We start from the raw sequence: 23,130 nt of genomic DNA, 5'->3' as shown, positions 1-23,130 counted from the left end.
TGTACGATTCGTGCTCTCGCTCTGGCTGTCCCCGCACTCCTTCTTGAATACCAACGCGTTCCTCTCTCGGTCGGCATCCCCCACCAGATTCGGGTCGACTCGCTGCACCGGGAAACCGAGGCGGTGCAGCCGTCCTTGTCGCTCGGCTCCATTCATGCCCCGACTCTCTTCGGGTTATGCAACTTCTTCGGGTGAGACGCGAGACGAGGGTCGCGCCGCGCCGTTCCGATACTGCACGCTCGTTTCACCGAATCTTACCTCGCCGCGGCTGACTACACGACTATATACCATCGCCGGTGTGCACACCGCGCTTAACTATGTCGCACAAGGGAACACAGATTACAACTGCGCAACGATCGAATTTTCCCCTCCGCCGATATCGCGTACTCGCGCGCGTTTCTCGTCCCATGCGGCTCGCTACCATCGAGACTGCTCACGCTTTCGTCCCGACGACGTCCTTTTTCTTGCCAGGAAAATGATATCGCAGGATCGGGACTTGAAGATGGTGAAAAATTCTGGTTGCGTTCCGTGTAACCGCAATTCGCAACTGTTTTATTACTCTCGGTACAAACGATTCTCTCGTACTGACATAGTAGAAAGTTCCCAGTATAAACCTTTCCAATTGTATATACACTGAATTCATTGTATCTTGGATACACATCGCTCGCCATGTGCCGCTAACGGCGATGCGTACTTGTCCGCGTTTATTTTCGATCGAAATACAATTAGTCGGGTGTCCGTGTATATGTATTTACAGTGGCTAGGACGAGTCTATACAATAAATCGTGGTCACGATGTGAGAATTCGTAGAGTACCACTTCGATCGCAAAGTGTCCATACGGGGACTTAGATTAACCCTTTCGTTACTACGGGCGACTGTAATCGCTCTGTATAAAATACCACTGACGTACTACGGGCGACTACAGCCATTCAGCAGGAGTACCATGGCGGAGAACACTCCCGTAGCGAAAGGGTTAATTTGTGAAAAGTTATTTTTTTCAATAAACACCGTCAAACCAACTCGGGTTGCTGTGAAGCGTAAACGCGGTCGCTGATGATCTTATTCGAGCACCGTGCACATTTTTGGTGCGGCGGCCCCTTCAGCGGGAGTACCGCGGCGGAGAATCCGCCCGTAGAGAAAGGGTTTAAGATGCAGTTTAATACGACTGGTTTAATATAAACCAAACGACGCTCGATTTCCCGACGATGTACAATGAGTCAGATCGAAGAATTAGCTGCCCATAATTGTCTCAGCGTTACTTCAACATTTTTAACACACATCATTACTTTCAGCGTTTTCGAATGCGACGGACATTAACCCTTTGCACTCGAGACATTTTGGAGCATTTTTGCTGAATTCCTTAGCTCTAACTTAAAATGATTATACATCCAAATTACTACATAAAATTTTTATATTTTAATATTTTGCGTATTTTTGTACCTTTAGAAACATAATTTCGTAAACATTAATCATAGCATTTTTCCTTTGTTTGATATTTACTGTAACAATTTCCAAAATGCGTGCCCGGTTTGTCGGGACAAGTATTACGATAATATGTTGTCTGGTGTCTTTCTCCGGTTATATTTCGTCGCGAGCAGACTTTGCAATCCTTCTTAACTCCCGTTAGAACAGTATTCTTTTTTCTATTATCCACTTTCTATTATTATAATCTTTCGGCGCGACTGTCAAGTTCGAACTAATGTCGAAAGTGATGCACGGTTGTCGTTACAGACTAAGGTTCCGATACGAAAAACTTATCTCCATTTAAAGGAGTATCATTTTACACTTATAGGGTCTTATACACACGTCGCCTGTCTCGCTAAAAGCGCCACAATAAAATTTAAGGTGAGATAACGTCTTGGTGAGCGAGAGTCACCGCTCGAGTGCAAAGGGTTAAGAAAGCAAGGTATGTACGTCCGTTGAACGTCGACAAGAGGAATCGGACAAATGAACTTGCAATACTTCGATCTGACGACGAACCCGAAACGGAGATCGTCGATGAACCCTCCGTCAAGAATCCATTTATAGGAACGTTTGATACTGTTATTGTGTGTGCATGTGGCTTTCATTTTTAAATAAGCGATCTGAATCGATCGCACACTAATTAATTTCTTCTGTGCACAAATAACGCGTGCAAGCTCTAAGTAGAGGAATGAAAAAATAAGTAAAATTAATGAATATGTGTGTGTTTGTGTGTATGATGCAAACATGATGTATGGGTAAGTTATATGACGAGATGGAGTTAAACTTATGCATCTAGAAAATAAGTCGGTGCGCCGATACGCGTGTGTCTCGATTGCACTAGTTCAGCTCGTCAGGGTTTCTCAAATCGATCATGAACCGATTGGATAAGATACGTCGCCTGATACGTTCCCTCGGTCGCAGTTGAGTACGGCGTAGAATCTCGCAAAGCATTGACGAAAGGTCGTCGCCGGATCGATCTAGTTGACTTCTGAATCGGACCGAGAAAGGCTAGATTCATGGAAGACGAGGTTCGATCATTTTCACGCGGGAAACGGAATTGAACTCACGAGATCTTTCTGCACGATCTCGAGATTCTTATCGATTCTCGAGGTTGTTAACGCGCGAACCCCAATCTCGATCGCGACCAGGGACGACACGCGATACACACGGCGTATCATGGGAGTTCACGATGGAACACACGAAATTAAAAACTAGGAATCGAGTTCCGTGCCGCAGTAAATGTCTTTAATCTCGCGGCGACCGACAATTTTACGCTAATCCGACGTCTAGGGACATCATTATCAAGAAACCAACGACTGCGGCCCAGCTGGCGACTTTGCCATTTCCACTGTAATCAGAAAGCAAGAAAAACATTTTCTCAGCTACCGCTCTCGCATCAAGAAACAAGATGCTTGCTTGCTCTCTCTCTCTTTCTCTCTCTCACTGGTTGGAGATGGATCCAGAGGAATATTAAGAATGAAACACTGGACGACGATGGAGACACAGTTAGTAAGAAGAAGATCGAAGTAGGAAGGACACGGTGAAACAGGAATATGGTCCACTGCTGCGACGCAACGAAGTAGCGAGGAACAACGCCAGGATGGCGAGTAATAAAAGGGTTTTCGCGGTATAAGTAGAGATTAAGCACGCATAAAGCATACACGGTATTGTACGTCACGGCTTGTTGATTTCGTAAATTATACACGGCCATCAATTTTAACGGCGGGTGAAATGCGCCGTTGTTTTCGGTGGGCGTTCTACCACATCAATCGTATCCGCGTGGTAAATACCTCCTTTCGGCGTGGCTGAGAAATTTCTATTTTCATTAATGATAAAGATTAAAGAACTCGCGGTCGAGTACAATTCCGATTGAACTCCTGTTCAGTACCTAAGTATCGATCGGTACGGCGGACTACTCTTCGAGAAGTAGGCGATTGCCGTTAGCTACGAGGCCACGGGACCCGAAACGAGGCATTCCTTTTCACCGAGCACACAATCATGCAAACGATCACGAGGATCGACCGTTCCGAGAACCCGGGACTAGAGGTGCATCGGCGAGTAAAAATGAATTCCTGAAAGACGAGAGAAAAGAGAGCGTCCTTCCTTGTCTGTTCTCGCGCTTGCGTCTCCTATCTTTGCGAAAACTAATCGATTCTAGGCCGATCAAAAACTTTCTCTCGTCCTCGTCTATCGTCGAATTAATCGTAGAAGAAAACAAGATTCGCTAAGAAACTGAACCGTCCCGCTAAACCAGAAAGCAAAGCATTGTTCCTCTCTCTCTCTCTCTCTCCCTCTCTCTCGTCTTTCTCTTTTGGAAAAGATCACACGCGTTCGAGAAGAAGTTGGAGGTCGAGCAACGGTTCATCAGGACAGAGGGGGGAATCTATTTTCACTTTTGTGTTTTCCGGGCCCCGGAGGGTTCCCGAGGGAGCGTAGCTGGCACCGCTGTCTCAGGAGCATCTATACGGTACTCCCAGCCGGGCGGTTAGATCGCACGCGAAATACAAAAGAAGCCAATTATAATGACAATGCGCGTTTTGCTAGGCAGTCGGGCCTGGGAAAGAAATTTGCTACGTCCGTTTTACCAAAGCCTAAGAGCGAACTACGTCACGCGCCATTGTACCGTAAATTATTCGAATACCCGTCGTAAAAACGCGTACGTTTGTACAAACACCGAATGTAATGATCGTTCAGCCTCAATGAAAAACAATCGCCGAACGTTGAATCTTTAAAGGGCTGGAACGTAAAAAATCGGACGTACCTCTGATGCGCTTCCGGGATGATATCGTCGATCACGACGTAGATCATTGCACCGGCCGCGAAGGCGAGCGTATAAGGCAGCGCAGGTTCAGCGAGCGTCACTCCGGCTGCGCCAAGGACGCCTGCGAGCGGTTCCACCATCCCCGAGAGTTGCCCGTACCAGAAACTCTTGAAGGTGCTAATCCCGGCCGCCTGAAGGGGCAGAGCCACCGCCAGTCCCTCGGGGAAATTCTGGATACCGATGCCGATCGCGAGGTTCCTGTAACAAATGCGGAGAAACGGATGTCCGCTGGTATCATCGTGACTGGAACGAAGGGGCCAGACGTCCGCGCGAGCCAACCTAGTCGCGGTGAGTTATCGAAACTGGTCGACGGTTGCTTCGACATTCTCTAGATTTTTCCGTCTACTCGAGTGCTCCGGCCTCTTAGGTGACCGGACGGTACACTCGTCTCACCGGTACTCCGGCTACCTGGCTCGCCAGCGAACGCGTCCGAATTTCACCGTCGATACTCGCGTGTTGCTTCTTTTTCGGTCTCGTAACTCTTTAGAGCAGCGTGTAACGAAGGGAGACGGCCGCGGGAACGAAAGCAAAAGAGCGAGCCACATAGCAGGTGAATGAACCAACACGATCGCGTATACACACGTCTATGTAACGCTCGCGTATCGCACCGCTCCTTCGGGCATTTTTATACGCTCTTTTTTTTTCAATTTCCATCGAATTATCGTCGATCGAACGGTTAAAAAGATAAACGGAAGATTCACTGGGAACGAAGAGTCATCCCAATGAATGGCTCGGCCAGATGAGATAGCCGGTAGAAAATAGGGGGACCAGGGGAAAAACGCAGCGAGAGGAATGCGGCTTTGGACGAGCTACCTCAGTCTGGTACATAGATGGAATTTACGTTTGCCAAGTAGACGTTCTAATCGGATATTGGAACGATGATACTTTAGGAGGCGCGTCGATCGTCGACGAGCTGGGAAAGACGACGAGCTAGGTGTTCCGCGATACGCGGTGGATCGTCGATAGAGAAACGGTTAGAATTCCCAAGGAACAATAGATTAGCGGTCGGTCGGCAGAGAGAACGGGCGTGCAGGTGAATGAATGACGCGATCCGAGAAGCTCCTCCTTCCCGATGCAGGATGATCGCGGCGTAGAGAACGCGCTCTCTCGCGTACAGCCCGAGCACATGGTATGGTGTGTCATGCCGCGGTGCGTAACGCGTTATTTCATGGGACGGCATCGTCGTCGCGTTCCTACAGCATCGACGTACATAAGTGGTTGTACAGTTAACCCGTCGGGTCCGGCTGTTCGCCAGCTTGCACCAGGGGAGGTCACCCGAGTTCCAAGAATGATCGCCCCCTTCCACCACCCCTGGCTTCACCTTCTTTTACTTTCCTCTCCGTCTTCGACGTCCTCCTCTCTCCCTCTCGCTCCGCGTTCCTCTGACCACGCTCTCCTACAGGTCGGTTTCTTTTCCTTCCTGACTTCTTCTTTCTCGTTTCCACGGTCAGGGCCGCTACTCCCGGCGAGTCTACCCCGCTACCAGACAGCTAGACCGATCAACGTCTTTCGGAAACTCCGTTCCGTATCCTCGCTTGTCGATAGAAGGAAAAATGCCTCGCGTTGGTAATAAAATTAGCAGTTTGCCAACGCACGTGTGGCAAAGGTGTTCGACGACCCTATTAACCGTTGTTTCATCCCGCACGTGCTGGTCGCTGATTAGAAAGCGTTTATCGGGTCGCGGCTACGCAGTTCGCTCCGTACAAAACGGGAAGTCCATTCATAAATTTCTTTTCACCTCTCGCCGGAGGTTCTCTCTTTAAATTAGAAACGGAGACGGAGCGGGGCCGGGGAATTGCGCGCGCGAGGGCGTCGCGCTGTCTCGAGCCGAAAAATCGATTTCTCCTAGTGGAAGCGAAGGAGATCTCACCAAACTGGTTGGTACCGATAAAAAAAAGTAGCACGACGTTGTTTTGGTGCTCGTGATCGAGCAGGGACCGCGGTTATACACCGTTATACGCGCGTAGGTACATCGCGGTGGTCTAGCGGGCATGAAAAAGGCCGTGCGTCGCGTCGATGAAAATAATGAAATCTGGCCCGAGAGGGTTATCGAACGTAGCAGCGCACACCGACCGATGTGCACCAACATGGCGGTCGAGTAGCTTCGCTGAACGCACTACGGTCGCCATTTTGCATTCCACGAGCAACCGCGGTTGTCCTTACGTGGCAACACCTATCCGCGGCTTTGCGGTGTCTCGTGTAACGACCGGAAGGATCGTAAATTACTTTTCTCTTTGGCCATCCGCGGCCGACTTTCTTTCTTTCGCTCGTGGCGAAACGAGAAATCGAAAAACCTGCACGTCTCTAAGCTACGTGGACCGGTACCGCGTGGTCCCCTTTGTCCCATAGTCGCATTCCATCGGCTCCGAGGCTCTCTAGTCGATAGCGGTTTTTCACCGATCGGTTTCTGATTTTGGATGAACGTAGGAGCAAGAGAAAAGATGAGGAATTGCCGGTGGCGAACCCGAAAGACACGGACGCGGACAGGGCTAGACGAGGAGACGGGGGGGCCACCGTAGGTGTGCGTGTACGATCGGTATACCGCGTGTCAAAAAGAGAAACGAAGAGGGTACGTACGTACAAACGCGTTTGTATGAGAAAACTGAGGAGCGAGCAAGACAAAAAGGAGAGAGAGAGAGAGAGAGAGGGAGAGAGAGAGAGAGGAGCGAAGCGAAGAGGGATGTGGGCGAGGAAGAGAAACGAACGAAGGAGGGGGTGCAGAAATGAGAGAGCGAGGAAAGAACGAGAGAGGGAGTAAGGAATGCATGGGAACGAGGCGCAAGCGGGCCGACCGCGATTTGCCCGTCCCGCATTCCACCAACGCCAAGGCGAGCTCTCCGGCTCTTCTCCGAGACCCGAGGCCACCGGCCGCGGACTAACACCATAAAATCATAAGACCAAGATCAACGCCGTTCTTCCCTGCTACCTCCGGCATCGCTCCGCGCTACGAGCCGCGCGCTAATGTCAAATAGAAACGCGTTCGCAGATTCCCGGGAACCGTACCTCTCCTCCTTTTTCTCTGCTCGGCCAGTTTGCACCCTTAAGTTTCGCCCGGATCAAATGGCGTTCCGAGGGGTCGGCGCAGGTGTCTGTCGGGGCGGAAGAAACTCGTTTGATAGAAATCGCGAGAAGAAGCTAGATAGTCCGTGCAGACGATCGTCCCGAGGTCGTCGTCGAGGGACATAACGGATCCGGCTGTTCGTCTGTTCCGAGTAAGGTACGCGGTGCGCATGCGTAATGCTGCTGCATTCCAAGCATTGCGAAGTCGCTGCACCGTGCACGCCGGTGCATCGCCCGATGCCAGAGAAAGAGGAACGAATTAACCGAGACACCGGGCAAGAGCGAAAGAGAGACCGATACGCCGGGCTATCGGCAGGAGAGAGACCCGGAGGAAGTCGCAATGACAAACGTGCTCACCGGTTGCCCGTTTGATTGATCGTTATCTTCCCTCCCAAAAAAAACTTTCTCCGACTTTCGACGTCGTCGAATCATTGAACGTTCTCCGAGTCCGGTTCACGAACGATCACACCTTCTAACGATTCGCCCGAATTTCCGATTCACCCCAAACCGTTTCTGCTCGAAGTTAACTATGGAAAGCGGTTGTCGCGAAGGAGGTTCTCTGTTACGGCCAGCGTACCTATCGTTGCGCACGTGCACTCGTAATACTATGCACCGAAGCTAAGCGGGAAGTACTATATCGTAACTGACTTCCGTTGCTATTAACACACGTCAGAACTGGCTTTCCGCGCGTGATAAGTACCGGGTACAAAGTGCAACGATTGAGGGAACGGTAGAGGCTGTGCGGCTGAACCCAGCTTAAAAATTGACCATCGCTAGGATATCGGTTAGAACTGTCCGGATACTTTGGATCTCCGAGAATATAGTTAAAGGCAGAAATAAGTTACAAACTATCGCGTTTATAATGGTCAGACGGCGCTATTACGCTGGTGAGGTAAAGGAGAGGCGACCGAGGCCAGGTTGAAAGAGGACAGAGCCGGGGAGAGAAAGGGTAAAAGGTAGAGAGAAGAGAGAGCGGGCGAGTAAAAAGAGAAGAGCAGAGAAGCGAGGACAGAGATGGGCCGCGGTACGGTGAGCACTGGTCGGTCGGTTTATAATAAGACAGACAGGAGGATAGCACTGAAATGAGGTGGTTTCGTCGGCAGCTTTGTCCGGCGCCATGTTTAACATAGCACCACCTCATCTACGTGGCACGCCGACTCGCCATTCCGTAGTTCCTCCGTTTTTACTCTCGCTATCGCTCTCACCCTTCCCTATCTCTCGTTTATCAAAGACACGGGAAAAATTCAAGCGAAGTCGCGAGTTACACGGTAAAAAGTCGATCGATCCGAGCCCGTCTCTCTCTCCGGTTCGCTCTGAAAATCGATTTTACGCGAACACGTTTCCTCGAACCGAAAAGCGTTCGTCGATTACCTTAAACAGGCAGCTCCGGCGACGCGGAGTACGCGCTGTGACGAATTTCAAAGACGAAAAAAGGAAATCGCGTGGCGAGATTCCGCGAAAAATCCGCATACCACCGACGGTGACTCAGTACCAGATATCCTTGAGCGTTTTACGAGTGCAAATATCGTCGCTCCTATCGGCTACCCACCTTCCCACCGTCCTTTTCTCTTTTCCTCGCTCTATTTCTCCTGCCTCGTTGCTCTCGACTATTCCTGACGCGGACGCTGACGCGGATCGGTCGAACCTTTCATTCATGATTCCTCGTTTCACGCCTCTGTCTCAAGAATGGATTACCTTTCCTCGGAAAGGACACGCAGCGAGGTAACACAAGCTCTTGCGTAAAAACTCAAAGGACCTACTGACGATATTTTTTTCTTATTTCGCGTCGCGTCGGTCGCGCGTTGGTTCAAGTTAGGCTGGTTATCGCGATCGCGATCACGATCGTCGTGAGAATGGAATGTCGCTCGTTACCAACGAGTTCGGCTACAAAAGGGCATGCTCCGGCTCGATAAGTGCTCAAGGCTGAACGATTTCCCGAACGAGGACGCGCGTATACTCGTGTCTCCCGCACGCTTTATCGCGGAACGATTCATACCGTTGTCACCGTATACTATGAAAAATATGTTTGTCGACGTAGCTTTCCCTGAACAAAGATACGCTCGTGGGTACATCGGATGAGGAGACGCTTGCGACGATAACGATGGTACGCACGGCACGAACCGCCGCGTGAAGATACGCACGACTCCGATATATCGACCGGGGTCATCTTTCGGACCGAGCCACGATTCATTCATAACCGGGAAACTTGCGCGATACCGCGTTTACGTCGTCCCGCTTATCGCCCCTTTTTCTCCTCATAAAGGAGCGACGCTGTTCAGCGAACCTCGAGGTTCAAAGTTTGTTCGACTGGACAATGAGCTTGGTCTTCGTCAATTCCTATGGTGTAAGAATAAAATGAATTCCCTGTATATTTCTTAATTGTCGCGTGACGGAAACGAGAACGCCGACACAGTCCATTCATTCCACGGATTCTTAATGACCTACGAACACTCATAATCTTAACCGAACCGCGTTGTTCGACCGTGCACCGTGGAATTCTGACCTGACGCGATCCACGTCGGTCAACCAGGTTTCGATTTTACAGATAGCCCTGCGCCTCAGGATATCTATAAACAAGCTCCTGCTTGCGAAAGCATTCCATTCGCGATTATCATACGCGAAGCTGTGGCAAGCGAATTCGAGAGAACGGGCAGGTTATCTCGTCGGATAAGATGCGAACTGAAACGGGAGAAAGAAGAGAACGAGAGGAAGATCCGAAATATTTGATCATCGTCTGTCATTCTCTATAAATAAAGTTTACGCCGTCGAACGTCCGTTCCGTTCGACGGAGATGAAATCAACGTCATATCATTCGATGTGGTCGTACACGTCACCGGCAGGCATCGCCGTGCTCCAAAGTCAAAGGCGCGCGGCGGTAAAGAGAGCGAGTTCAGAAGTCCGGCGAGAGAGGAGAGCCGAGGAGGAGAGGAACGGGGAAGGGGGCGAGCTGGAATGGAATGCGCGGCGCCTAGGGCTCGTTGAATTCCAGGGCCACGCGTGCCCTTCCCCCTCGCCGCGAGCACCCAGCGCTGCCAATAAACTTTGCCTGCGGCTGGCACTCGCGACTGACCACCATAGAACTCATTCATGGGGACCTCCTCCTATTACGCACTCGTAGCTTAACCCGTTCAACACCAACGGTGCTACCGTCTATTGGCGATAGGCTCAACTGCATGGCTGTGCGGCCAAATAGAAGCGCCTCTATCACTCGCTCGCGCGGTTTGCTGTTATCGACGCTTTCCGTTTCAAAAATGCAAAACAGAGAAAGGGAAATTGCGATACGATGAGATAACTTTTATCTTTCGAACGATTTTTAAATAGGGTGAAACGAGAAGGCCGAACTCCTCTCGGCAAACGATGTACATAACAAATTTTTAAATAAATGTATCGATACGTTCTAACAGTGATGTTGCGCTTATTTTGAAGCGATCTTTTTGATCATTTAACAACGGTTGATCTTTTATAATGAACTTGATAGATCACGATTGACCTAAGCGACTTTATAGCTCGACCGAAATATCGTGAACTATACCTAGAACTATCGTAATTATCTTTTATTACGGGACAAAGTGTCAGAATAATCTCTTATTGCAGAACAGAATGCAATTTATTGTGGAAAAAGAATTGTCATTTGATAATGATCAAAACTGCGACTTCGTTTGCCGCGATATCAACTTACGTCACGATAAATATAAGAATGTTGTTTACCTTGCATTTTCAAAGGTTGCTGATTCGCTACTGCCTATAGCAGCGAATCCGACGCCGACTGCCAAACCTTCTGGTATATTGTGCACCTATACAATATAAAGCGGTAGAGTCGACGAGCCATAATCGAATCCAAACTAAAATATGTAAATATATTTACCGTGATAGCTATTATCAGTAGCAACACTCTCCTCCATTGATTATTTTTACATTCGTTGTTGGGATCCTCGTAAACTGTACCCACATCCCCTTGTTCCGCTGGCCCGTTCGTATTTGCAACTTGACGTCGACGAGCGTTTTGCTCGTAAAAACCTACGAACGCAAGGACAATCTTGCAGAGCAGCCTATGCCCTGGGAGCCATGTATTAAGAACCCAATCCGACGCGTGTGCAAGTCGCGTGTATACGTCACCATTTTTCTTTACGTTCTTAGTATCGAAGCAAGCTTATCGTACTTTAATACCCCGTATTTATTACAGACTTCATTGCGCATGAGATCCGCAGACAGGATTAATAAGATCAGTTTTCAAAGTTATGGAACTTTCGAAACACAAATTGATAGAACAGTTTGAGAACCTCTCGTTCGAAAAGTGTTAACCATGTTAGCAACGGAGTTTCAGTAGCCACCCATGCTATTTATAGTATTTATATTTTAACGATCGTGTTTTTCGCAAGTTCCACTTGTTGCTTTAAACATGCACGAGCCAGAAGTTCAGAAGCATTTCAAAGCATCACACCGACAAAAACAGTTTAGCTAGCTACGTCGCATTATAAGATGTAACGCACAGTAAATACAATAAATACAAAATAATTTGTTTCTTTAGAAACAAGCAGCAAATAATTGATTAACGAAACTAAGGTAAAAGAAAGACTTTCTTACTCTTTTTTTCGACACAAACGCCGATACTGCTTCTTTCTGAACGAACTGTGTTACTTATTGCGTGAAAAAGCAAAGAGGGGCGAGTGTACATCGACATTTTTGTATTGACACATAGACATAAAATAAATTATACACGCGTGCGTGTATCCTGAACTGATCCCATTTTCCAAGCCTACAGAGAGAATTGGATGTTACGAGAAAAAAAGTTGTGATACCATCGATGGTGGTCGACTCGAATCGAGTGTACATATTCCCATCGGATATTTGTACGCCGTTATACGGATCATAATTGTTTAAATCCTCGTCACTCTTTAGTTTTGCAACAATCTTGCGTTTTTGTTTCGTACCCACTGATTGCATAGCTAAAAGCACATTGGGGGACTGAATGCCAAGAGAAGATATCAACGCGTCCGTTCCGTAAACGAATGCCGCGCCTACGAGAAAACCGATTCCGGTTGGTATAAACGCGAATTGACCCTCTGCTCCATACAGTTTGCTCTTTTCTGCCATTTCGAGAGCAGGTGCCAGCAGCGACCAGTAACTCGCCGCTATCATTACGCCGGCGGCGAATCCTAGGCTGATGTCCAACAATTTACGCTGCAATGAAAACGCGTACGCATCCTTTAGACTCGTTCTACTTCTTTCTTCTACTCTTCGTGCTTCTCAATTACGCGCTAACAACTTGTTAAAACATCCGCGTTGTGTATCGCACGCTTAACGCCTAAGTTCTTATTAGTTCCAACAGACAAACGTGCGTTCGAATTCTCAAATTCGTAGTGAGGTAACTCGTACAAATTGGTAGGGGATGTGGGCATATGATTGAGAAACAGGATATTCGATTAAATTATTCGGATGTAAGTTAAAAATACTACTTTGCCATTCATTCACGTTACACGTGACGCGTGTCGCAAAGGGCCAATCAGTCGAACATTGTGATTTGAAAAAATCTAAGCACTCTTAGTTTTGTAAATACATATCACGTTCATGCGTTTAAAACGTATCTAATCTTATCAGATGAAGTGTAACCAGAACACACGTGTCAGTAACTTTTCGGAAAAGCAAATGTTAAGTATTAGATAACGTCAAAACAGCTTAAGAGTACCTTTCAAGTAATGTAATTTACACTTCCTCGATTGGTTGAAATGAGGATACGTCAGATTTTATGCTAATTTTCCACCATCATATTCAATGGAAGATAAATACATGGTAATCTTGAATTCTAATGGATGAAACGAGATGCGAGACGCTATAAGAGAAGTCGCGGAATGAAACTGAATATTCGCTGTTTCCTACGCTCTCAAATTTAACAAGTGAGACCTGAGTTTCAAAAACGGTTCGATTCCCGCGAATGGACGACGAATCGCGATAAGGTTATAGGTTAGAGTCGAACTGATATATGTATACGTGCATCTTCGGTTAACGTAGCCACGAATGTTGATCAAGTTGTGAGAGATCGGAAAGTATCGCGAGACAAAAGGAGAAGACATAATCTTACTTGCTTTCCCCGGATAACAATGACAAGTGCGGCACCCGCTGCGGTGAGAGCCCACGTAAATAACGTTCCTAGGAGCGCCTGTTTGATCGGTGTACAATCCTTCAACATTGTACGATTTATACGATTCTCGACGCCTTAGACAATACCGCACGTCCTCAGCAACGTTCAGCCACGAGAAACTGTTTTATAGGACGTGGGACTGTGGGACACAAAATTCGAAACGTGCATTCAGTCCCCCACACTTATCGCAACCACCACCTCCGGCGCACCAGTACCACTACTCCACTACATCCTTTCGCTCCACCTTCATCACGGGCACTATCACTATCATCGTTATCTCTCCTGCAACTGCTACAGTAACTTGCAATTAGAAACTGCAACCACTACCCATCACGACCTACACTTGTCAATTATTATTTCCGAGTAGTAGAACGCTGTCATGAAACAGTAGTTTCATAGTAGACGCAGTAGTCGTATCGTTAGCGCGACTTCATGACTCTTTGCCGTTGTGCACAAATCGGGTTGCTCATGCATGTGACGTCGAATAATTGTTTGATCGACCGATGCGTCAATTTCAATAAATCGTCAATATATACCCAATAAACCGTCGCCCCTGCGTTAGAACTGAATCAGTCCTTTACACCGACCTCATCACTCCCAGTCTTTCAACGGTTGACAAACTTATTTATGGCAGCCGTGAAAAATTTCATGCATATCACTTCACGTTTCTCACCCTTAACGTGGAAAAATATTGTCCTATTCTCGGCAAGATGTTTAATATCAGTCGCATGCGTCGACCGAGCCGGGAGAGAGACAGTTGCGCTGTCTCGCTGCGCGGAGTGTTTGAGTGGAGAAAGGCATGCCGCGTTTTTAGTTCAGGGAGAAAGAACGATACTGTTCCGAAACCTTATTTTGTTATGTGAATCACTTCTAACTTTCCACTGTTTAATGATCGCTACTTTGATATACTATCTACTTTGTCCAGATTATTTATTGTTATTAGAATGCCAGTTGACCACCGGACAAAACTTTTCCTGTTGCGTCAGTATCTATAGTGACTGCACACTCGATGTGTTAATATGGCGTCCGCGTCGGTAAGTGTATACATCATCTTAAATTCATTCGATTTTTACGCATAGACGCCAAGTATTCTTTTGTTCGCTGGTATGCTTTAAATCGTGATAAAACGGTCGCCTTAAACTACACATAAATTGACGTCAACCGCGTCGGAGGAATCGTTTACTGACATTTGTCGTGCATCACCGTATGTATACATATTACGTTTAAACATGTTCAACATTGTTTTTGTTTCAGCATTTTTACAGGGTTCTAAATATCGTTTCATTTCTTTTGCGTACGATGTCGTCTGGACAGAATGTTAGGCTTTTCTCTTAGCATCGCGGTTGCGGTTTCTCACGTATGACACGTTGCTTCAATATTTAAATCAGTTGTAATGTCGTTAATCAGGTTCCCTTACTAATGGATGATGACACGATTGCTTTCGGGGAAGAGGATGAGGCTCAGAATAGCAACAGACTTAAGTACATAAATTAGGTTTAAGCAATGAATCAGGTGTAACTGACCCAGCTTTTACATTGACGGTGTTCAATCTTTGTAGACATCCATACGTTACCCTGTTTCACTTAGCCTTCAGAGTAGCAGCGATAGTATCTTATATGTTATGCGGGTGGTTTTCGAATAGTTTCATAACTAGCTTCGTACTTGTGGTATTACTTTTGTCTATGGACTTCTGGACTGTGAAAAACATTACTGGCAGGCTGATGGTCGGTCTTCGATGGTGGAACTATGTGGACGACAATGGGAAAAGTCACTGGATATTTGAATCTAAAAAGGTTGGTCTCGATCTTTAAGAAACACAACCGACATCATCATCTCATTCTTTGTATTTCTGCAACTTTGCTCGAGCATTGTAATATAGTACAAGGTCTACCGGGTTGTTACATTCTTTACACTTTCCACTTACTTTAAACAATGATGATGCAAGAATTTAATGTTCCGTCATCAGTTATAAATTGCTCGTAAAGAGAAGTAATGTCTTACCAATAAAGTTCAAGGTCTACTATTGTGCCCTGTATTTCAGGGTGCTCAACAGAATCGCATCAACACCACAGAGGCTCGTATCTTCTGGTTAGCATTGATACTCTGTCCATTATTATGGTCAGTCTTTTTTGTAGTCGCTCTGTTTAGCCTAAAATTTAAGTGGCTGCTTCTTGTCTGCATCGCGATTGTTTTGAACGGTGCGAATTTATACGGATACGTCAAATGTAAAATGGGAAACGACCAAAACATTTCCGCAGCCACTAGTGATTTTTTGAGGAAACAAGTCATGCAAAATGTTAGTAGAACGAATAATTTCTATCTCGAAGAACGCATTAACACTAGAACTACCGAACCAGTCATAATTACGGATTTATAATGAAGAAATGCATGTATAAAAAGATCGGAAGTTCTAGTGTCACGAGAGTCAAAACGTTACAATTGTTATTGCATCGTAGGTCGCGTCGATGATGAGCAGAGCTCCTCCTCCTAGTAATCCAAATCAACAGCCAACGAATGTGATATAAAAACGGGAGACGTTTCCAACTCTGATGTTATTTAAGCACAATTCAATTTGTATATAATTATGTATATCGATAACTGACTTGTATATGTTCTGAATAAAAGGAAATTGCTACGGAAGTAGTAATTGTTCCTTTTTTCTGCTTCTCCTTCCATCACTTTCCTAAAAAGAAGAATTAGTTTAATTAAAACGCAGGGACGGCTACGTTAGTTATTAGTTTATTGATGCCGCAGGGCAATACATAATGTACACATTATTTCTCCTCGTCAACAGACTTCCTATTACACAATATTTAATTTGTATAGGTGTTAATTAGTAACATTGCATTTATTATATTCACTTCAGCCTGTTGTATTCTTTCTGGCAAGAAAGTATCACAAAATAATTTCCCATTCTTTCAACGATATTTAATATTTGACTTATTCTTTGTTTCTTTAATTCACATTTTCCTCTTTCGGAATTGACGACCGCGGCCAAACGGCTGCGATCACATCCGAACGAATTAACTCGGGTTGTTCGTCCCACAAACGCTTTTAGCAAACTCGTTGTGGTGGTATATTGCACGGAGCAATAAACTGGCCGATTGTATATTTTATTTGTTGTATTGTTAGAGATCGCTCCGAAAACGTGACTCGTATAATCGTTTTACTCTTTTTCCTCTTTTTTTTTTTAAGAAGAAGAATACAACAAACCACATATTGCTATACACTCTGGGATATAAAAAAAATTATAAACACTAACGATAGACACGCAGCTAAATTACAACGTACACAAAAACTTTTGGAATGATACAAAATAACGTAATAACGTTACGATCGATAGCTTAGAAATATATGAATGTCGTGGACTTGTTTGTATCGGTAAATTCATCGAATACAGTTCCATAACGCTACGAACTTATAACTAGTAATACGTTTATACAATCATTCAACTTTTTCGTTTCCCATAACGTATTTTATTTGCAATCTGGAACTTTGAACGCGAAGTTGTCGACCGTCTTGGCGAAAGACCGCACTCCTCGTGCACGTTTTTGTATCCCTCTCCCCGTTAATCAAATTTACCATTCAGATTCAGAAATTCAATCGAAAGTTAACAATCGCCTCCTTAAAATTATCGTACAAAAAGTATTCTACCGCTATTTCCTATGGATCCTCTAAACTGAAATCGTTTTCACCTCTTAACGACTTTATCGAATACGTCTGATAAATTGATATCGTTCGAGGAAACGTATCTTTTGATGTATGTTCATTTTTCAGCCTTTTCTCAGTGGCAGGTTGCATACCACGTGTAACGACCCTCTGTTTAATCAAGTTTTTGTTACCCAATTGTACTTTTTAAAGAACAGTACACTTTTTATCGGAAAGTGTAATTAACAGCTGTTGATTTGATTTAATGAAAAACAGTCGTTTATTTCGAGTCTCTTCATTGTCAGTTAGAATTCGTTTTTTTTTGGGGGGGGGGGACAGAAATACGATATCGTTAATTGCCATGCAACTTAAACGTAAATAAATGAGGAAGAAGAAGAAGAGGGAAATAAATGTACGCGTAAAGTATCAGATAGAAAAAAGTGTGTAATTACAAAAATAGCATTACTTTGTGACTCGTGCTCGTACCAAAGACCAACGAATTTGTGGAAACGTCTACAAAAATCGTGTAAAAAGAGAACATCACGCGGCGAGATCTTTTAAGTTTAAACGGACAATGATAGAGATACAGGGATTAAGTATAAGTCTACCTTCCGTAACGACGACCGAGGCGTTTAAGTACTTTTGCAAGTACCGAAAATACACGTACGTGATAATATATTAGACGCAATGGCCTTCAGTCTTACAACGTTAAATAAAAAACGATATGAGATACGATGCACGTTCAGAAATAATCGAGTACATTACTTCATTCTTCGATATAAACGTCCGTGTAAAAAACTAGATATGCAAGTAAAACAACGATATCCAAAAAATAGTATCAAAAGGTGCATTGAGAAACGAGAAGCGTCCAAATCAAGATTGATACAGAACGGCGTGCTCTTCGACGGAAACGAAACAAAATCAGTCTGGAAAATATCCACAGTTTTCTTTTTCTTTAAATGCGTACTCTTTTCATTTGTGATATATCTATAATATATATCTATGTATATATTATTCATCATCTTATTTATATTTATATCCATATTTATAGTTATATTTATATTTATATAATGTTGTTAATGACAGACGGTGCATTTATGTACACTTAGTCACAATTCCTGACCCTCGAACCACTCTAAAATAAAACTTAGAATGCTCGAAATTTAATGATCCGATGTGATAAAGTAATACTGTTTTTTGTTGCATCATTTTAGTTCTCCTCTCCGCTTCCCTCCTGCCTGCTGACTCCCATAACGAGAATAGATTATTGTACAGACGGTCGAAGCCAAAGGAATGCCAAAAACGAAAATCTGTAAGTCCTTTCGTTCTATTTAAGTATATTAAAAATCTCTTTATCGTATGTATGTATATTTGATATATTTCTATAAATATAATTTTACGCTCTACCATTATTGAACTGCGATAGAACGATTCTATAGCGAACGGTACGATGAAAATTTCGAAATGTAGAAGATATATAAACGAGCACATGCTTATTGTCCTCATAGACTACGAAGAATTTTTGTAAATCTTTAAATCGCGAGTGATACACGCGTCGAAAAACTTTCTATTATTATCAAAAAGGAGATACACAGTTGCATCCAGTCGATGCACGATCAACGTTTGTTCTTGGCATTGATTTGGCGTTGCTCTACGTACCGGGGACAATGATCGACTAACTAGAATTATAGTTTCGTTGACTCTCATCTCTCTTTGACGCTAAACTACTGCTCTTTGATTAAGTCCTACTAAGAAAAGGAATTTTATTTCTTTGAACGTGAAGCGAGTTTCAGTTGTCCTTTTAGCTGCCGAAAAGAATCGTAAAAGTAGTCGAGGTAGAAGCCTATAATGGAACTTTGTACACGAGGGCATCGAGGGCTCGGGGGAACAGTACGCAAATTCAACATACAGTGCTTTTCTAGTTAGTTAAATTAGTTCGCTTAGAAACCTGCACAACACATTTTGTGCATTCTTTTTTAATTGGATATAGGCACCGTTTCCTTTCACTCTTCTTCCATTCAGTCCAGTTGCATTATTATTCTCTTTTTTTCCTCTTCATCTAATGGCATCTTTTACATGCTAATCTTAGAACAACCGCCTTACGATCTACTTAAAATTACAGTAGGTAATGAGAAGATCCCTATCGTGCGTAATGGGTTCAGCATGATTAATTGTCGATTTGGCAGTATGGTAATTTTCTCGTCGCCGAGCGGAAATTTACGTCTCTCTGTTTTCTTTACGGTGTGCCAAGGTTCACACGATTTTTTTTTCGTCGCATCGATAAGTACTTTTTGGAATGTGCCACGCGCGTTTTATACCACGGAAGTTTCTCAACTCTTCTCGTTCCTGACGAAGCGCATTTTGCGCTCGTAGTCGTTACATTTCAGACGTTGCGTTTTCCACTAATATGGAAGCACTGTTATCCGACAACCAGGAATGTCTCTACGTGTGCACATTGACGTTCGACCGCAAGGCACACGATCGCAAAATAATAATCCTCGTCAGTTACTTTTAAAAGAATCTCCGAGCGATACTGGGACACGTAATCGGATTGGATATGTTTCATTTGATCGAACTATCGATTACGATTGCCTTTCAATATTTCCTATCGCTTATCGAATCAGCTCTTAAGTTGAGAAAGTCTGAATTTATGAGTTTTTGTATTTTCTTTTGTAAACTACGAACGGATTTCGGTAAAGAACATGTCTACAGATATGATTGCTTTCCTACGATTCTCTGAGAGGCGTACGGCAGTTTTGTCCCGGGAATCTGATTCGGTGAGCACTTTCGATGCTGATAAAAACGAAATTCTCCGCTTTGACTGCTGCAACACCACCGACTATATGATTATACTTGGCTGCTACGATGTTAATCGCCCGACAAGTTAACAATTTATCGCCCTTTCTCTATTATTATTTGTCCGTGGAAGGTACGAGTACAGTACGTTCATGCCCGGTATCATGGTATAGGCTACATACTTACAAACTTACATACTTCTCTCGAGTGGCTTCACGTACTAGACGCGACGCACTTTCGCCCGTTCGCCTACCTCCCTTTCGTTTCTCTGTCGATCTCTTCTGTCTCTGGTCGATTCCCTCTCCTCGCGCGTGTCGGGTTGTCAGTTGGCGTAATGATCGAAAGAGCCTAAATATTCCAAACTGGCGCGATAGCAAAACTGATACTGGTCCTGCAACCGCGGGAAAAATTCTCTCGTATTTAAATGCAACTTATCTCCTTAACATATTTTACGAACCTCGGTTTGAACCATCGCCGGACGTTGCGTTCGTAATATTCTGACCGTCTGGAATATGTCCACGACTCCTTCGTACTGCATACGCTCCAGCACGATGCTGAGCGTGATGAAGACTCCAGTCCTACCGACGCCTGCGCTACAGTGAACGGTGATCGGCCCGTCTTGACCGAACTGCTCCTTTGTTTTGTGCACCTGCCCGATGAAGTCTATGAACCCGTCGCCGGACTTCGGCACTCCCTGTTCCGGCCAGTCGATGAACTGGAACTGTCTGACCGTGCGACTAGCCCCGTCCCGCGCGTCCGTCACCTTGAACTCGCGCAGTATGTACTGTGGCATATTGTACTCCGCGATCGGGTCCACCACGAAGCACTGATAACGAATCGACCTGTCGGATGGCCAATATTGGTGGCACTTCTCCCTGCCCATCTCCTTTAATTTTGTCAGCATGACCACGATGGTGGAGTTGTGCTCCCAGAGCATACGCCAGAAGTCGTCGGTGGTGTCGACGAGCGGACCTTGCGTCGCGATGTAGGCCCCTCGGTATCGGTAGCCGTCGATCAAGCTCGCGTTTATATAATCGGAGCCTTCGATATTGCGCTGTGGCTGCAGGCACACTCTGGTGCACTCGTACGGCAGGATGTGCACCAATCGGTTCTTGTGCTTGTTGCATGGCAGATTCGCCGAGATGAATCGCGACGAGTCGACTTTGATGTTAGACAGTTTCTTGAACTCGAGCTCCATGCCGGTGATGTTGTCGATCTCCGGTTGCATTAGCTTCTGAATGTGCGAGTGCAGGTTCCTCGCGGGCACTTCCGTGTTGCCGCAGATCACCGCTTCGTAGAGCGCGTCGTGGATGAATATGTACTGATCCTCGGTCTGCACCATGTAGTTCCTCTGAGCGCGTAGGCAGGTCACGTGGCCGTAAATGTCGATCATCTTCTCGTGTTTGATCCTCTCTAGCATCGAGTCTATGACGATAAAGCAGCCGGTTCTCCCGACACCGGCGCTGCAATGAACGATCAGTGGTCCGCTTTCGGGTGGATTCAGGGATCTGACTCTACGCAAGAACTGCAGGAACGGCGCGGGGTGCTCGGGCACGCCATGGTCCGGCCAAGCCGTGAACTGCAGCTGTTTGATCTCCCGTCTCTCCGAGTAACCGGCTCGCAAGATTTGGAAGGTTCGGATACAGTAGGTAGCCAATTCTTGTACGTCCGTGATCGTGACCGTCATCAGACCGTAAGTCTCCGAGCCTCTGCTCGGCCAGTACTGATCGCACTTTATCCTTGTCCTCTCCTCGAGCTTGGTCATCATCACTATCGTCGACGACCTCAGCTCCCAGCACATTCGCCAGAAATCGCCGAACGTCTCTTGAAGCGGTCCCTGCGTCGCTACGTACGCATTTTGTTTCCTGTATCCGTCGCAGTAATTCGCGTTTATGTAGTCTGTGCCTGATATGCCATCGATGGTCTGCAGAATGACTCTCGAGTGATCGTACGCGATCACATTCGCGTAACGATTCTTCGAGGCGTTCACCTCCATGTTCGAATGGTCCCAAGTGAATTGTTGTCCGGGCTCTATCGACTCATATTCCTGACTGAACTTTAGATTGTCGTTCGCTTTTAGACGCTCGATATGATTCCCCAGTTCGCTGATCGGGATCGGTGGATGAGAGGCCATGCCGGGTGTTTGGAAATTCAAACGGCGCATCTCTACCGGGTCCGAGGGTGCATGGTTCGAGCTAATGTCCGCGGCCATTAAGGGACGTGTGACGGCCGCTTGGTCCGGTGCTTTACACGGTTGTCTGCGTCTGAAATAATTGTCGAGTTAAAGTGCATACTAAAACTTATAAAGGTCGATGTCTCGATTATCAAGAAACTGGCGACGTTCTTTTTAATACAACGAGGAATAACGGAAACAGGGAAATCTCCTCTTTAAAATCGTTTTTAATTTACGTCGATACGACTTCTGGTTGCCCAGATATCTTTGTCCGAAGACAACTGCGAGTTTCGGCAGTTCGCTAATGCTGTCCTTTTCTCACGGCTGACTCTCGCGCGCTCGCACCTGCCGTCACTGACCTATCCCCACTTTGCAAGGAGGGGGGAACGGTCAGCGGCAGACGCTGAGTCAGCGTTTTTTCTGCCACTACCACCGTGCGTACGCGGTACCAGGAAAAAATCTAGGTCACGCGGTCCATTCATCCTTTCAGGCTCGCGCGCGTTCGGACTTTAAACCCTCGTATCTCCGAAACGGATTGAGATATCGACATAAAACAAACGCGATTTTAAAGGGCCCCTCTACCGCTATCTATTCACCCTGTAATTCTGAAAAAATTTCGATCCTTTCTCCCGTTCACGGTATTGCAATTTTTCCGATGTTCCTTTCAATGCGTATCGCAGGTTGAAAAAATTTGAAGAAAAGTCATACAGCCTTCCGCTGCCTGTTCTGTTTTGTACTGTGGAAAGGAACCAGGAGAAAAATGACCGACACTGCGTTAGTATATTAAAGATATATATTTGATCGGGTCGCGACCAGCTTCTTCCACGTCCAGAGCAGCGTTGAGATATTTTTACCCACGGCCGCAAAGTGGGGACGACGCGACCATGGTGGGGACCAATAGTTGGTGGGGGTATGCAGTGATTTTCAAGATTTGTAGGCTTATTTTGGCTATACATCTCGTCAAGTTGGCAACGTGGATAGTAGCGCCAAGCCAAGCGTGACGTAGACGAACGCGGCGCTGAATCTTT

At 45.8% G+C, this 23,130-nt stretch overlaps 3 protein-coding genes across 20 annotated transcripts in view; 1 reads left to right on the top strand and 2 right to left on the bottom strand.

Annotated features, from left to right (window-relative positions):
• Positions 1 to 524: 524 nt before the first annotated feature.
• Zip48C (Zinc/iron regulated transporter-related protein 48C) lies at positions 525 to 14,153 on the bottom strand. Of its 2 annotated transcripts, none has more exons than XM_018029455.2 (6): positions 13,426 to 14,153; positions 12,146 to 12,527; positions 11,212 to 11,363; positions 11,055 to 11,140; positions 4,227 to 4,484; positions 525 to 2,813 (listed from the first exon to the last, which is right to left on the bottom strand). In XM_018029455.2, exons 1-6 carry the CDS (start codon positions 13,531 to 13,533, stop codon positions 2,735 to 2,737), a joined length of 1,065 nt encoding a protein of 354 aa, XP_017884944.1. In that variant the 5' UTR covers positions 13,534 to 14,153; the 3' UTR covers positions 525 to 2,734. The 2 variants fall into 2 exon arrangements, with proteins under 2 accessions (XP_017884944.1, XP_017884945.1); XM_018029456.2 differs by having other exon boundaries at positions 12,278 to 12,527; positions 13,426 to 14,152.
• Positions 14,154 to 14,194: 41 nt separating this feature from the next.
• On the top strand, positions 14,195 to 16,125 carry LOC108627884 (putative Golgi apparatus membrane protein-like protein CG5021). 6 transcript variants are annotated; one of them, XM_018029458.2, is made up of 6 exons: positions 14,195 to 14,519; positions 14,740 to 14,802; positions 14,893 to 14,966; positions 15,044 to 15,278; positions 15,539 to 15,781; positions 15,942 to 16,125. In XM_018029458.2, the coding sequence occupies exons 1-6, from the start codon at positions 14,505 to 14,507 to the stop codon at positions 16,008 to 16,010; spliced, it is 699 nt and encodes a 232-aa protein (XP_017884947.1). In that variant the 5' UTR covers positions 14,195 to 14,504; the 3' UTR covers positions 16,011 to 16,125. The 6 variants fall into 6 exon arrangements, with proteins under 6 accessions (XP_017884947.1, XP_026671837.1, XP_017884949.1 ...); XM_026816036.1 differs by having other exon boundaries at positions 15,527 to 15,781; XM_018029460.2 differs by lacking the exon at positions 14,740 to 14,802.
• An 83-nt stretch (positions 16,126 to 16,208) lies between these two features.
• The window catches only part of Lar (tyrosine-protein phosphatase Lar), a 224,635-nt gene continuing 217,713 nt past the window's right edge, over positions 16,209 to 23,130 (bottom strand). For all 12 annotated transcript variants that reach the window (XM_026816022.1, XM_026816024.1, XM_018029058.2 and 9 more), the window contains 2 exons: positions 20,387 to 22,193; positions 16,209 to 20,320 (listed from right to left, as the gene is read on the bottom strand). In XM_026816022.1, coding sequence (XP_026671823.1) covers positions 20,252 to 20,320; positions 20,387 to 22,193 — 1,876 coding nt within the window. In that variant the 3' untranslated portion in view covers positions 16,209 to 20,251. The remainder of the gene's footprint in view (positions 20,321 to 20,386; positions 22,194 to 23,130) is intronic.

The sequence above is a fragment of the Ceratina calcarata genome, unplaced genomic scaffold (genome assembly GCF_001652005.2).
Source record: "Ceratina calcarata isolate Rehan_Ccalc_2016 unplaced genomic scaffold, ASM165200v1 scaffold48.2, whole genome shotgun sequence".
Taxonomy (NCBI): Eukaryota; Metazoa; Arthropoda; class Insecta; order Hymenoptera; family Apidae; genus Ceratina; species Ceratina calcarata.
The sequence above is the reverse complement of the archived record's forward strand: the minus strand, read 5'-3'. Positions and strand labels throughout refer to the sequence as shown.

What these genes read in the sequence shown, in the direction of transcription:
- Zip48C (XM_018029455.2), bottom strand. Translation starts at nt 13,533, where the DNA reads ATGTTGAAGGATTGTACACCGATCAAACAGGCGCTCCTAGGAACGTTA. An exon ending in TACTGATAATAGCTATCACG is followed by an intron (nt 11,141 to 11,211) that starts GTAAATATATTT and finishes TATATTGTATAG; the next exon opens with GTGCACAATATACCAGAAGG. An exon ending in ATCCCGGAAGCGCATCAGAG is followed by an intron (nt 2,814 to 4,226) that starts GTACGTCCGATT and finishes TTCTGATTACAG; the next exon opens with TGGAAATGGCAAAGTCGCCA.
- LOC108627884 (XM_026816036.1), top strand. An exon ending in CGATGTCGTCTGGACAGAAT is followed by an intron (nt 14,803 to 14,892) that starts GTTAGGCTTTTC and finishes GTCGTTAATCAG; the next exon opens with GTTCCCTTACTAATGGATGA. An exon ending in CAGAATAGCAACAGACTTAA is followed by an intron (nt 14,967 to 15,043) that starts GTACATAAATTA and finishes CAATCTTTGTAG; the next exon opens with ACATCCATACGTTACCCTGT.